Source organism: Cavia porcellus, unplaced genomic scaffold, assembly GCF_034190915.1.
Source record: "Cavia porcellus strain 051 isolate PalLab524CR breed Dunkin Hartley unplaced genomic scaffold, mCavPor4.1 scaffold_23, whole genome shotgun sequence".
Lineage (NCBI taxonomy): Eukaryota > Metazoa > Chordata > Mammalia > Rodentia > Caviidae > Cavia > Cavia porcellus.
Window position 1 is genome coordinate 37,666,505 of NW_026947506.1, and position 14,675 is coordinate 37,681,179.

General features: G+C 47.8%; 1 protein-coding gene across 1 annotated transcript; it reads right to left on the minus strand.

Annotated features, from left to right (window-relative positions):
* Positions 1-1,548: 1,548 nt before the first annotated feature.
* Pdap1 (PDGFA associated protein 1) lies at positions 1,549-12,931 on the minus strand. The gene is made up of 6 exons (XM_003470020.5): positions 12,794-12,931; positions 9,510-9,601; positions 8,166-8,273; positions 6,064-6,185; positions 3,766-3,917; positions 1,549-2,266 (listed from the first exon to the last, which is right to left on the minus strand). The coding sequence occupies exons 1-6, from the start codon at positions 12,804-12,806 to the stop codon at positions 2,208-2,210; spliced, it is 546 nt and encodes a 181-aa protein (XP_003470068.1). The 5' UTR covers positions 12,807-12,931; the 3' UTR covers positions 1,549-2,207.
* Between the last annotated feature and the right edge of the window lie 1,744 nt (positions 12,932-14,675).

Below are 14,675 nucleotides of genomic sequence, written 5' to 3' on the forward strand. Positions count from 1 at the left end.
TACTTTAAAGACAGAAACAAAGCCTGGTATGGTGCCATGTGCCTATAATCCCAGCACTTGGGGGGGGGGGCGCTGAGGCAGAGAGGATCACTGAGAATTCTAGGATAGCCTGGGCTACATAGTAACAACCTGTGTCACAAGACCAAAAGGAAAAAAAAGATAAAAGCAAAATAGGCTGGGGCTAAGTGCATTTGCTGAGTATGTGTGTGGAGCCTGTTTGACCCCAGTGGTACCAAAAAAGGAACTGCCATCAGAGAAAAAAGGTGAAGTCCCACAGGCATTCAAACTTGGATCTAACTTCCAACTGAGCCCCATTAAGGGGAACACTTCCAGCCCCCAGAATTCTTGTTCACATAGTATCGCCTAAGAATCCAGGCATGACCTGCAGAAGCACACTCCTAGGCCTGCAGACACACGGGTCCTGAGCACCAGGGGGAACCTCACCAAGCGAGGCCTCTGTACACCAGCCTTAGACCTCCAGCTTCCCCAACACACCTTACAGGATGCCTACCTCATTACCACCTTCTTGGAGCAGTCACAGGGCAGTGAACCTCAGCGGACATCCACTACCTCCCTCCACCTTGCTAGAGGACCTCATTTTATGTTTTATGCTGCCCAGACTTGAACCTGGGCAGCAGCTGCATGATCCCAGGGGAAGGGGGAGGAGCATTGGTAGAAACTGTAATTCCTGCTCTGGGAACCAGAGCTTTGGGTTGGGAAGCTACAGGTGCTGGTAGCAGTGGGATCCTTCCTGGGGCGTGTGGTATAAGCAGCTTGGAGCTGGGCCACTGAATCATTTTGTCTGACCTCAGGAAAACCACACTGCAATCACTCGCACCCTTCTGGGCACCTAGTCACACCAACATACCCGAGAACCCACTGACCCCTCAGGGCCACAAGCAAAGGACACTATTCACAACTCCACATGCACCTCTCATGGGTAAAGGTGATAGTACCCATGGGTTCCCTTTAAATAGCCTGAATCTGCAGGCAGCTCACTTGCTAGCAGTAAGCTTCTTCCCCACTGCCCACCTGGCCACACTGGGCACAGATGAAATGAGACAAGAGTTCAGCAGTCAGGCATTGCTGGGCAGCAGCTTCTAGGCAGCTTCTTCCAGCACAGAATCAGGCTGTGGCCACCAGGGGGCACCTGGAGGCTAGAGGAGGGAGTCCTCAGTGCTGCTCCAACCTGGTGGAGACTGGATGGACCAGTCTCCAGCCACAGAGTACTTTTGGTCTCTCTTGATCCTGGGCCTGCATCTTTGATCCAGACCCTGCACCCTGCTCTTTTGCCTGACAGAAGATTCAGTCTGTGCTGGCAACCCTATTATACTTGCCTCAGTAACACTCTGGGCAAAAATGCCTCAGGCACAGAAGCCAAAGGATGAACTACTTGCCTGTAATTGCAGCTCTCAAGAAGCTGAGGGAGAAAGAGGTTGAGGCAGGATTGCCCTGAGTTCAAGGCCAGCCTCAGCTACACAGCAAGACCCTGTCTTTAAAAAAAAAAAAAAAAAAAAAAGGAAAAGAAAAACAATTGCAAAACAAGGATTACGATAATGTCAAGTTTAATCTGCCAAATATACAAGTTGGATTTGTGGAGCAGGTTTTGCCTGGGTGCTGCACAGTAAACGGAGGTTTGTTGAAATGATAGATGAGTTGGGTTAAAAATGGGTACTAGCCCTGGCCAGATGCATGGGAATGGGGCAGGGAAGGGAAGAAGAGGGCTCAGTTGGAAGACACTGGCCAGGGATGGAGAAGCCATGAGACCCAGAGCACAATCCCCTCTCCAAGTAAGCACCCAGGCAGCACAGACTGGGCTGGTTGCTACAAATGTGCCAGCAGCTGTGACCGGCACCACCACCCACTAACGTGCGATCTACCAAACAAATGGAAGCTCTTCTTACCCACCTCCCAGGCACCCCAACCAGGGTTCTGAATTCTAAAAACAGCAAAAACATTCAAATGGTTACATATGAAATGCTGTCCTGCATCTTTCTGTCTCAAAAGATAGCAGCTGCCCCCTCCCCCAGCCCCCCACAACCCCCCGAACAATTTCTGTGCCAAGATGAATAGGCGGCCCCAGGCCGTGGGGGGTTCCTGGCCGTGAGGGGCTGCTGCAGCGTTGCCAGGGCACAGGGCGGACGAGACACGGCAGCGGTCCTGGCGGCGCGGCCCGGTTCCCTGGCCTCTCCTCCCACAGGTGGCGCTTACTTATTCAGGGAGAGTGACTGCATCCGTTTTCCTGACAAAGTCGCGTCATCTTTTGCTGAGGGGATGGAAGGGAAGAGTAGGAGTTAGAGCAAAGCAAAATTACCCACCACATGGCCCCCTGAATCACAGAAGTTTAGTTCTAAGGGATCTCAGCATTCTGTGTGCTGGCTCAGTTGGCAGATGAGGAAGACACTCAGCCTGCCGCCCCCTGCCAGTAGAGGATTTCTGCTGGGACACAAGACCCAGGCACCCAGCATTCCTGCTGTATTCGAGTGGCTGCCACCACCTTAGGAAGAGCTGCCCCCTGTGCAAAGGCCCACTAATGCACTCTAGCAGGCACCTGGAAACTTCTCACATCTCTGGCAAAGCCCCAATCACAACCTCTATGGGTTCTCAGAATGTGAAGCCTGAAACCAGCAATGACATGCTCACAGTTATATATGAAGTTCTGTCCTGCTTGGGGTTTGGTGTTTGGTTTTTTGTTGTTTGTTTCTGCTGCTTGAGGTTTGGGAAGCAAGCTGAGCTGGGACCCAGGATAATGCCCCAACACAGGGGCCACTGAGCCCAAGGGTACCGAGACACGACCTCCCAGTTCCAGGTGTCAGGGTTTGGATCTACCATGTTCCCTGAAAGCTCATGTGTTGAGCGATGGCTTAGTCCACAGTGTAGCAAGGTTTAGAGGTGGGATTTGGGGAAGTGATTGGCTCACAAGAGTTCTAACCTCATCAATGGATTCACCCATTCATGGGTTCGTAATTTGATGGCTACGACAGGCAAAGGGAATGTATAGGGCAGGAGCTAGTTGAATCGAGTGGGTCGTTGAGGAAATCACCCTGGAAGGATATTTTTTTGTCTCCAGCCCTTTCTCCTTTTTTGCTTCCCTGCAGTCACTAAATGCACAGCGGTGCTTCACTACATTCTTCTACTGTGATAGTGCCTCCCAAAGCAACCATAGACCAGAACTTCTGAAAATAGGCAGAAACAACAATCTTCCTCCTCTTTAGTTTAATTTCCTTAGGTATTCTGTCACAGTGACAGAGAAGCTGACTACAACGGGCCTGTTTTCCCCTGATCAGTGAAGAGGCAAGTCAGAGGGATCTCCAAGTGCTCTCACAGCCCCAAACAGATGGAAGGTCTCAAAAGCTTCTTCCTATAAATCAGACCAGCTGCTCAGTCACCCACCTCTCTAGGAATCCTGGCTGCCTTTGGCAGCCCGGAGAGACGCACAGGGAGGAGGGGCACCTGGGTCCTACTTAAGTTAGGTTTATGCAATATCTATTGCTATCTGGCTTCAAGTGTTACTAGGTCTTGAGGACCTGCCAGCCTTGAAAGGCCTCCAACTGTGCCTCTGAGGCCTCCTGCTGCTGCTGCAGATGGTGACTATTCCCTTGCTGTAGATGGTACTTTGCTGAGATTCCAATTGGCACTTGATTTCAGGACACTGCTGTATATACTTGCTGTGTATACCAGCAAGAAGGACCTAAGTGCAGTTTCAGTGGCTTTAGCAGAGGCATAGCCAGGCAGCCATCTCTAGAGCAGCAGCCCAGGACTTACCTTTCCTTTCCTCTTCTTTCTTCCTCGCGGCCTCCTCCCGTTGTTTCCGGATTATTGCCAATCGGGCAAGGTCAGCCTTGGCCTGCTCTGTCTTACCAGCTAAATGCATCTTCATGTAGCGTTCTTTTGCTTTCTGCTTCTCAATTTCTTCTCTGTTGAGATAAAAATGGTGTCACATACAGCATCTTCCCCACCATTATCTTTTCAAGAGGAGGGAGGTGTTGGGACAGGGTCTTGCTACGTAGTTCAGGCTGGCCTTGACCCTGTAGTGATACACCTCAGTCTCTGGGATCAAAGCTGTGTGTCACCACATACAGCTCCAATCACTGTTAAATGAGCTGAAAGTGGGAGAAAGAGTAAATCTAAGTACTCAAGCCAAGGGCACGGGTGGTAGAGGAGGGTACTCCAGCTGAGGGAGGGACCCTGGCTCCATACACCATTTTTGCTGGACACTCAGTAAATAAGCAAACAGAAGGAATGGGCTCAGATGGCAAACACCTGTGGGGATGTCTTTACATGAGGTGGGGCAATGCTTGACTGTTGGGAAACAGAAAGATGCCCAAGAGCATCATTTCTAATGAAAAAGGGGGACCTAAAGCAAGTGACCAGCGTGTTCCAGATGACCAGGATCATGGAGGCACTGGGAACTATATAAGGAACAGAAATAAGTGGACCAAGTGGCCACAAGCCAGAATATGTGGGTCACATTTGTGAAATATTTCTGGTCCTGCGTCATGACAACCATGACGTAGTACATTCTTACAGCAGCTCAGAGGTGCAGGGGGCCACCTCTTGAGGGGTGAGCCCTTAGTAAGAATGTATAAACAAAAGCTGGCCTTCATAGGACAAAGGTATTTTTATACCACTAAAACTAAGAGTGTAGAGGGCCATTAGTTTCCCTGTGAGGATCTGGCCAAGCCTGAGCATCTGCATCAGAGAGGACATCACAGGGTGTGAGATAGGAGGGTCCTCCTGGCACTCCTCTGGAAGAAGCCAAGTAATGGAGGCAGGAATAGCTCTGTCCTGCTTAGCAGGACAGTAAGAGACCTTCAGGTCCAGAGGGCTGGGAAATGAGAAAGAAGATAAGGGGGTCTCACTAAAGGGGAGCCACTGGGAATGGGATGAACAGACATCTCAGCCAGGGTACTGGACAAAGACAACTGCTACAGAGGAGAGCATAACTGCAGCTCCCATCCTGGCAAGGACACCTCTGACTCAGATACCTCTCAGCTGAGCCCCCAAGAGTGAGCCAGCTGCCCCTGGGCTCTTCATGGGCTCCTCAGTGAAGGGCAAGTGCCAGTCAAGGCCTTGGCCTCTATGCCTGCCATCTCTGCAACCACAGAGGGAGGGCCAGCAACAGGATCCCCTTTGTACCAGTGAGAACACTAAGGCCCAGAAAGGGCAGTGCTCATTCAAGGTTGCTTAGTGATGAAGTGGAAGAACCTAGGTGAGCACTACAGACCTTCTGCTCTAGGAAAGCCAGCACCAGCCCAGGCTGTTGGGCTCTAGGGAATCAATCCCAACACAAAAGCTACTCCAGGGGTAGGGGAGGTGTCCCTAGAAGTCTCCAATCACATCCCAGGCTCACAGACTTTCCTAAATGGGAATTTTCACAAAAATATTTGCTAGGTGTCGTAGGATCTGCATAGATTGGTGGACTGAAATCCAGTAGCCTGATTAGGAGAAACCAAAGCTACTTTCCCCAGCAGTCTCCAGCTTCTTAAGACCCCTGAAATCACCTGTGGCCACCAAAGGTAAAGGGACTAGGTCTGGGGGTGTAGCTAGATGACAGAACATCTGCCTAGCATTCACGAGGCTTTAGATCAATCCTCAGGAACAAGGAGAAAGAGAAACTTCTTATCAAGGACTATATGCCACACACCTCAGTATTTGATCTCAACATCCACATAACTCATGAGAAGTACTTTAAGCTCTGTTTTCACATGGACTTTAAGGGATATGCACAGCCAGCTGAGTTGAGCAGTACCTCTGGTCAGCCCAGGGCCCCAGTCTAGGCCAGAAGTGATTAAGACTGGTCTGAGAAGGAGTCTCTCTAGGGTGGGTGCTCACATCCCTGGGCCATTACCTGAAGCACAGGTTGGGTCTCAACCTGTCCTTAAGGTCATGTACCTACTGGTGAAAAATTTGTACTTATTTTTTTTAGAGATTCCTGTAAGAAATGAGATGAAACAAATGACAGTTTCACCACTCCACCCCTTCACCAGGTACCTCAGCAACCCACAGGTCAACCCCTTCCCTGGGTATCATCCATCACAAGGCCTGCCCATGGGACATTACCGTTCTCTCCTCGAAAGCTCTTTTGGCCCATCCAGATCCAGCTGTGTAACCTTTTTGGTCGTCTGTGCCACCCGGTTGGGGTTTTCGATGTCAATGAGCCCTTCCACGCCTTTTCGTTTTTGCTAGGACAAGGCAAGAGGCTGGCTATTGAAGAAGTTTAGGTTGTACAGAGACCCCTGGAGGCCAGTCCCAATACCTCCTGAGAGCACATCTGGATGGGCACAAATCCCTGTTTCATCTGATTGGCCCAAGTCTCACAGTGAAGAAAACATTCAGGAGTATCTTAAGTAGACTACAAGGGGCAGGGAAAATGAGTGTGTGTGAGGAAGGCCCAACCTTTGCCAACTCCCAGCAATCGGAGACTATTATCCCCATTTCTGAGGGAGCAAAAATGTCAGCTCAGGGTTAAATAATTTGCCCAAGGTCAACCAGGAAATGACAGCGGATGTGAAGAGAACCGCAGTCCAAATCACAAGCTCCCAGTGTATAACACTACTTCCCTGCTTCAAGTTCAACCTCCAGAAACAGTGTTCTATGGACTCTCAATCCCTACTTTTCTGGCAACAAGGATGTGCCAGGCCCCTGGGCAGGGGTAGCCATGGATGTGTATTCTCCTGCCCAGTGCCTAACCCATCATCACACTGAGGGACGGGCAATGCAACTTGGGAATGAATGTGAAATGAGAACACAAATTCTCCAGCAGGTACGGTCAGTTTCAGGCTACGTCAATTCTAGATTTTCTCCTTAAATTAAGTGATTATAATGGCTTTCCCGGATAGTTCACACAATTGTTCTGACCATTCCAGATCCACATGCCTACACTCAGTCTGGCTTTCAATTTACGACTTTACAGGGCTACTAATGCTACAAAACACATATAAGACAGAATTTGAGATTCATTCTTCACCCAATCTGCTCCACCTCTTAACTGTAAAAATACCCTTGATTTCTCCTTTTCTCAGAAAGCCCCTACCATGGCCTCAATCTGTCTACTCTTCTCACTGTTACTGCCATTGAGTGCAAATCAGAATTTCTTCTCTGGACACATGCTGCCATCTCCTTGCTTACATTGTCAACCTTGTATAATTCATTTTACACAAGGAAGCCTAAAGCATCTTTTTTTTTTTTTTAATCTTTTTATTGGTACTGGGGATCGAATTCAAGATCGCCTGCTTGCAAGGCAGGTGCTTATGCCACTGAGCTAAATCCCCAGCCCCGCATCTTTTTTTTCCCCTCATTTTTTTGAGATTGAGTTTCGTTATGCATTTCAGGTTGGCCTTAAACTCATGGCAACCCTCCTGGCTCAGCCTCTTGAGTGCTGGCATTATAGGAGTGTACTACCACATCTGGCTCTAATTCAATTTTGGGGTGGGGTGTACTGGGAATCAAACTCACAACCTTGCACTTGCCACACAGGTGCTGTGCTGCTGAGCTATATCCTCAGCCCTTCTAAATCAACCTTTTTGTTTTGGTACCAAGAATTGAACTTAGGGCCTTGAGGTTTCTGGGCAGGTGCTGAGTGCTGAGCCGTTGAGCTACACTGTTGGTCCTAAATAACCTTTAAAAGCCAACTTGATCATTTTTTTCCTACAAAAGTAGGAAGGCCTAAAAGGCCTTCATCAACTGCTCCCTCCCTACTGTAATGAAACGCAACCCCTTTGCCAACTACACAGAGGCTGCCCTCTCCTTCTTCATCCTGAACTACTCCACTCCTTACCCCTAAGGCGAAGCCCTGGTGGCCCCATTCTGTTCTTTGAACTTGCCAAGCCTTCGCATTTATTTACCTGGCTGCCTCAGCTGCTCTGCACAGCAATTTTCACATGGGTGGCTCCATTCTGTATTTTACATCTCAGTGTACAAACCACCTCATCACCACACTATTCCAAATACGTTCCATCAGTGTTTTATTCCTAATATTTCTCATAACACTATGCAATTCATTTGCTTCATTATATGTATATCCAGACTGTGAAACCCTTAAGAGCAAGGACTCTATTTACATCTACTATTGGGACTGGTAATAAACAAGCAGTAAGTAACTGTTGATTCATGAGTCCAGATCCCAATCCACTGTCTAAATCTTAGAAGCCACACTTCAGTACCTGGTAGTCATCATCTTCATCCTCACTCTCATCAGAGTCTAGAGATTTCTTCTCCTTCTTGGGGTCACCTGCAGCCCCATCTCCACCTTCTTCTTGTTCCTCTTCTTCCTGTTTCAGAAATGGATAACCTGCAAAATCAGAAATGCAAAACAAACCCCCAAGACTGTGATCCCCTACCACCACAGTCAGACTGTGGACCTTGACATTAAGCCTCTGGAAGGCTGGGACCAAGTATGTCAGGGCCCAACTCTGAACACCTGACCTCCAAGGTGGGGTCTTGGGCCTGTCCACGCAGTATCATAGCCTGGAGGCCAGACCCACAGTCCAATAAGCCCCTTGTCCAGCTGTAAAAGACACTGTTCTCCTGCTCGGCCACCTTGTGCAGCCTGATGAGAAGTTCATCTCTCTCTTTTTTTTTTTTTTTTTGTCTTTTTCGTTTTTATCGGTACCAGGGATTGAACTCACGACTGCCTGCTTGCAAGGCAGGCGCTTATGCCACTGAGCTAAATCCCCAGCCCGAGAAGTTCATCTCTTGAGGACAGAAGGACCCAGGTGTGAGGCTGAAAACCACGGTGCTGCTCAGTAGCCCCAATAACTTAGATGCAGCTGTAAATCATACTGACCCTCTTAAGACAGGTCATCCCTGGTTTTACATTCCCATAACCAGCTCTGCCCCCCACACTGCCCTGCTGCACTGGCTTCTCAAAACCACATCATGGCAAACTACTTGCCTCTACCTTTTCTTGCCTTCCCACCTAAAATATCACTCTGATAAGAAACCTTCTGTCCTTCCCTTTTTAGAACAGCGGTAGGAGTGTAGTAGGGAACAAGAACACAAATAATGACTGGACAAAGTACCATGGGACCAGAAAAGAGGGAACTAAGCTTGGAATGGAAGAGAGGGTGTGTATCACCAGTAAGAATCATCCCGGAAGTGACACTAAACCAAGCGCGAAGCAATGAAAAGGTGTGGGCGAGTGTGGGAAGGCAGGTCAGCATGTGGGTGCTCAGTCTGGCAAGCAGCCCTGTGTGGCCACAGCAGACAAGCTGGGGTTGCTGGGAACACAAGCTGAGAATGGACAGTGGGTGATGGACGGACAGCTCCCCTACGGCAGGCACAGAGGACCATGAACAAAGACTCATTATGGCAAATTCCACAAAGTGGGAAAAGTTCTAAAGACCAGGTCATGGGACGCAACCCCCAGCTATGACTGGTTGTTCCAGGACTCACACCTGCTGTCTACTGCCCTCCCTACCCCCACATGCAGTTTTCTCCGTGTGAATGGTAGTCCTGAAGCAAGGCAGCACCTAGGCCACTGGAGTGGTGGACAGGGATGTACTCACCCTGGCTTTCTGCTTTTCAGCCTGGAGCTGGGCGTCAATCTCCTCAGGGCTTGTATACTGCCTTGCTCGGCCTTTGTGGCCTCCCTTTCTCCCTGTACAAGGTCAGCAGTTTAAGAAAGTGAGAGGAACAATTGCATTGATGAGCCTGAATCCCAAAGGGTTATGTTCTACCTGGATGCTCTTATCAGAAGCTGCAGAAATCTCACTGTCCCTTCACCACGCACCACACAAACCCACACCTCCCCCACTCACATGTGTTCAAAGGGACACAAGAAGCAACTCATGAACCACCTGATGCACCGCCAAAGTATGCTGGATCTAGTTCCTGTGAATCAGACCTAGGGAAGAACACAGGGTACTGTGCACGGCAAAACAACTGGCTAAGTCCCCTGGTCCCTCAGAACCCAAACACAGTGGACTCTGACACAAGCACAAAAATCACTTAATAGTCACTGCTGGGCTTTTTAGGTGCCATGTTCTGTCACGGTCACAGGCTCACTTGATCTTCAAAACAACCTACAGTGTAAGAGTCATTGATGACCTCATTTTCTAGACAAGGAGACTTAAGGTAAAAGCATCAGTGAAGAGTAAGAATTTTGGAGGCCAACCCCTCATTCAAATCTTAGCTAAACTTGTTAACTTCTCAGAGTCTATTTTCTCATATGTTCCTACTTCATAGGTCTGCTATGAAGACAGATCAGTTTACACATGCAAAGCTGCTGGAATGGCCCCTGGTACAGGATAAGCATTACAAAACTGTCTGCCAGGACTGTTGTTTATCTCTCTAAAATAGTATTTGATGAGAAAACAACAACAAAGAACCACTAACCACATAAACAATTTACTGTAAATGAGACAGAAAGAAGAAAAAAAATACTTCATATTTACTTTAGTAATATGGTAGAGAATACATAGTTTAAAAAATACCCAAAATCTATCAGCAAAATCTTTTGTCCTTGGAATGAAATTAGCAAATGAAGTTAAAGTTGAAAATAAACCTGGCTATAGTCCAAGGTGTTAAAATGTGGCTGGCAACGAAAATTCACCTGAGGGTACAAATTTTTATATTCTGACCCTCCTGAACATTAGACTGACACCTACTAAAGCCATCCACCAGTTTTACAGCAGAGTGGCATCCCTCAGAAACACACGACCTCTCTTAGAAGCTGTGATCCACATGATCTCCAGAGGGTCCCTTGCTGTGAACAGAGAACATGTAATTAAGACAGTGAGAGCTGCTCCAGACTCCAGAGACAGTAGTAAAGATACTGGTCTCCTCTAATTTCCTAGACAGCAGCTGTAGAGCCATAATTGGATGGCTAAAGCCCACACCACCCATTTTTAATGACTACCTAGGTTCCCAGGAGTTATCTAAGTCTATGCTCATGAAAGGACTATTGTGAGACACCAAGCTTGCCATTAAAAACCCAAAACTTTTTTTTACCTTCTTAATATGTGGCCATGATAACAACTAAAATTGAGTTACTACAGGCTCTTAGCCCCTACATCTGGTGATGTGATACTTAGTCTACAGTAACTTTTTATCAGAGGCTCTGTAAGACTTTAAAAAATATTTCACAGTATAGTGAAAGTAAAGAGATGCCAGGCATGGTAGCCCATGCCTGTAATCCCAGCACTCTGGAGGCTGAGGCAGGAGGATCACAGTGAGTTCAAGGGTAGCCTAGCCTATATAATGAGTTCAAAACTAGCCTAAACTCCATAGTGAGATCCTGTCTCAAAAAAAAAAAAAAAAAAAAAAAAAAAAAAAAAAGACAGAGCTGGTGCCTTGTTCATAGGGAATTTTATACTTTCAACACTTTTATGATTTGTGTTTTTAAGCAAATTAACCTAACTAAAAAAAACTTGTCTGCAAAACTGTTTACAAGCTACAAGACCAAGTCATTTAACTAAGAATTCATATTCCAGATTTTCTGATTTTAACTTTTTTTTGTCTTTTTTTAAGACGGGGTCTCGCTATGCAGTTCTGTCTGGCCTCGAGCTCACTTTGTAGCCCAGGCTGGTCTGGAACTCGAAACAATCCTCCCACCTCAGCCTCACCAGCTGAGGGATTACAGGTATGGGCCACTACGCCGGTCTTAGTCTGATTTTAACTTTTAATGTTGGAGCCAGAGAAGTTCATTCGTCATGCTAACCCCTTGCCTTTTACAGATGTAAAAAACCATGAAATGTAAGAGAGACATGGGTCTTCCAGCTACCAAATAAATCATCAGAGCTAGGTTTTGAATGATTCCGTTTTGCAAAAGCTAACATTTCTGAACGTTGAGTCGGAAGTAATTTAGGTCTGAAAGCGCTCCAAGCAGATGTGCCTTGTAAGCTGAGTGCATTAACCAGCATAACACATAAGCTGCCAATATGAATTGAACATCTGTTCTGTGCCAGGAGCTAGCCTGGCACTTTCTGTGTTCTGTCATCTTATGACTCCTGTTCCTAATTTGCCAAGTTAAGAGTTATTATGCTGATATTCCAGATAAATAAAACAAGATAATGACGTAGCTGGGATTTTAAAGCAAAACTATAGGCTATGAAAGAGAACACGAATGGCAAGTAAGCTATAATGTACTGGGAAAGCATGGGCCTCCTTGATCAAGAGCTGGCAATATCCCACGCAAACAGTAATAGTTAATGCTCAGTGGGCACTTAATGGCTGCCCTACACTCTGCAGAGCATTCTATATGTATTACGACTTTAAGCCTCCCGTCAGTACTATGCGATACACACACATCATTGTCCCAGTTGCAAAAGAGAAAATCGAGACACAAAGAAGTTATGCGACTGATTCAAATGTATATAGTGAGCTGCTATCGAGTACAGGAGTCAGAGCCGTATCTGCCAGGTTCCCGAGTTTCTTATTAGAGAGGCCTGGCTGAGCAAGGAGCCTGAAAGGGCCCCCATTTTACGCGCGATGCAGGAAGGCCCGCAAGGCGCGGGACGCTGTGACTCAGTCCCTCACCAGCTGAAAAGTGGGAGGAAACGCCAGACCTCTCTAAAGCCCCCAAGCTTGGAGAAGCGCGCCTTCAGCCCTTTTTGCGCCGGGGAGGTCCAATCCCCCGAGTCTCCTTACATCCCCGACAGCGCAGCTCTAGACCGTCATGGTGCTTAAGTTTGCCCACAGGGACAATTGGGCTTCGAGGCCCAGGCCTGGCTCTCAGCGCGTAAGGTCTCCTTTTGCGCAGTTCTCCAAGACGCCCTCGGGTTTAAAGCACAGCAGCAGCGGGCCCCACGTTGCCCCTACACACTCATAAGCACGCGCGCCTGTTTCTCACCTCCTTTAGGCATCGCTGCTTCAGTGGCTGCGGCGGCGGCGCCTCGAAGTGACACAGGAACCGGAAACACTTTAAGATCTACTTCTTCCGCCCGGCCCAGTCCGCTCAGCGCGCCGCCGCCGCCATCACCGCGAGAAAGGGGACCTCACAGAGGCCGGCACACGAAGCCAGACTGTCCCGCGTGTCGCCTGAGTCTAAGTCTGGCAGCTCGCTACCTGGCAACAGCGTCACCAGTGCCTGCATCTGGAAAGACACGTAGTCTTGCCAGCCTTCCCGAGACAGGAGGGCAAAGATCCCTAGCGGCTCCGGAATTGTATACTGGCAGAGCTGCGGACACCTAAAGTGACGCAATCTTCGCGCGCAGTAGAGCGGGGCTTCCAAGGGGACTCATTCCAAAGCGAGCTAGGAGGGGCGGAAGCCGTATGTGGAGGAGCGGCGGCCCCTGCCTGAGCTGAGGCTTCCGGTGAGTATTTTTCCTGGGCTCTTAAGCACACTGTACATTGGCAACGGCTGAGGCCGGGACTAGAGTTCTATGGAGTGCAGTTTGATTACCTGCGCAGAGAAGAGTCAGCAGCGCCTTTTTGTTTTGCCGAGGGAATGGTAGACTTCGGGTGTTTTTTTGGTACTAGGCTTCTTTGCACACCCTTTTTTCATGGGATTGGTTTGTTTTTCTTATTTAAATACTATTTGTTTTTCTAAGCACACTTCAGATGACATCCTTTTTAGGAGCCGTTCCTACAGTCCTGGCTATAACATTCTCCTGTGTCCCTCATCCCGGCCCTTGAGTGTTCCCACTTCTGTATACTGCCCAACACCTCTTTTCTCTGTCTTTACAGCCTACCATTATATTCCCTAGAGGATTCAAACTCACAGGTAGAGCCAGGACTTTTGAATATCCGTGGGTCAGAGGAAAGTCATTGTTTTGTCACTGGCTGTTCGCCCAGGATCAGGGACCAGTTTCATCCATCCTGGCTTCAGCTCGGGGGACACCACTGCTAGTCCGGAGCCGTCAATCAGCTCTGCAACCGTGATATCACCCCTTTAGAGTTTGCTTGCTTATCTAAAAAGTTGTTATGGAGAGTTTTAATGTTACGGGCAGGGGGCTTTGTAGCATCAGGTACCTTGCAGCGGCAGACAGTGAATGTGGAAAGAGATGGGTTGGCTGTGATTATGGGTAAGAACCTGAACTTTTCTTTGCCAGCTAGGAAATACTATGTATTTTGAAAATATTTTGCTGTTTAGCCTGGCATTCGTATAAGCTTTACCTGATTTTATGAAACATGTTCTCTACAAGGGACTCTGACAGCTAGACGTGATGGCACACGCCTTTCATCCCAACACTCTGGAAGACTGAGGAATGATGATTTGGTAGTTCAAATCCTGAAAGGTCTAGGGGTATAGCTTAGTCGTAGGCCTTGGGTTTAATTGCCAGTACCACTAAATAAATAAATAAGAATTTGGTAATCAGCTCATCTGCTCCTCTCATTTTACAGATGAGACTGACTCAAAGAAGGACTCCAAAGTCAGACTGGTAGAGTGAGACCAAAGTCCAAGCCTGTAACTGCAAAGACCAGAGATCTTTCTGTGTCACTCTTGGAAAGAGATCCTAAGGTACTGTTGGTTTTAACAACTGTCTTTTCCCTTTCAAACATTCATCCCTTTGGCTCCCTCAGGTATAGTCCTCCTTACCCTGGATTGTAATTGTCTATCTCTGTATCAGAATTTCACCTTTTAAAAAGCATACTGTGTACCTTAATTCCTTGGTTTATGTTCCCAATGACCAGTATGGCGTCAGGAAGTGACTATGTACCAAAATAGTGACTGGCAAAAGGTTTGGTAGTTAACTTGAGACTCAGAAACCAATTTATTTTTCCAGATCTCT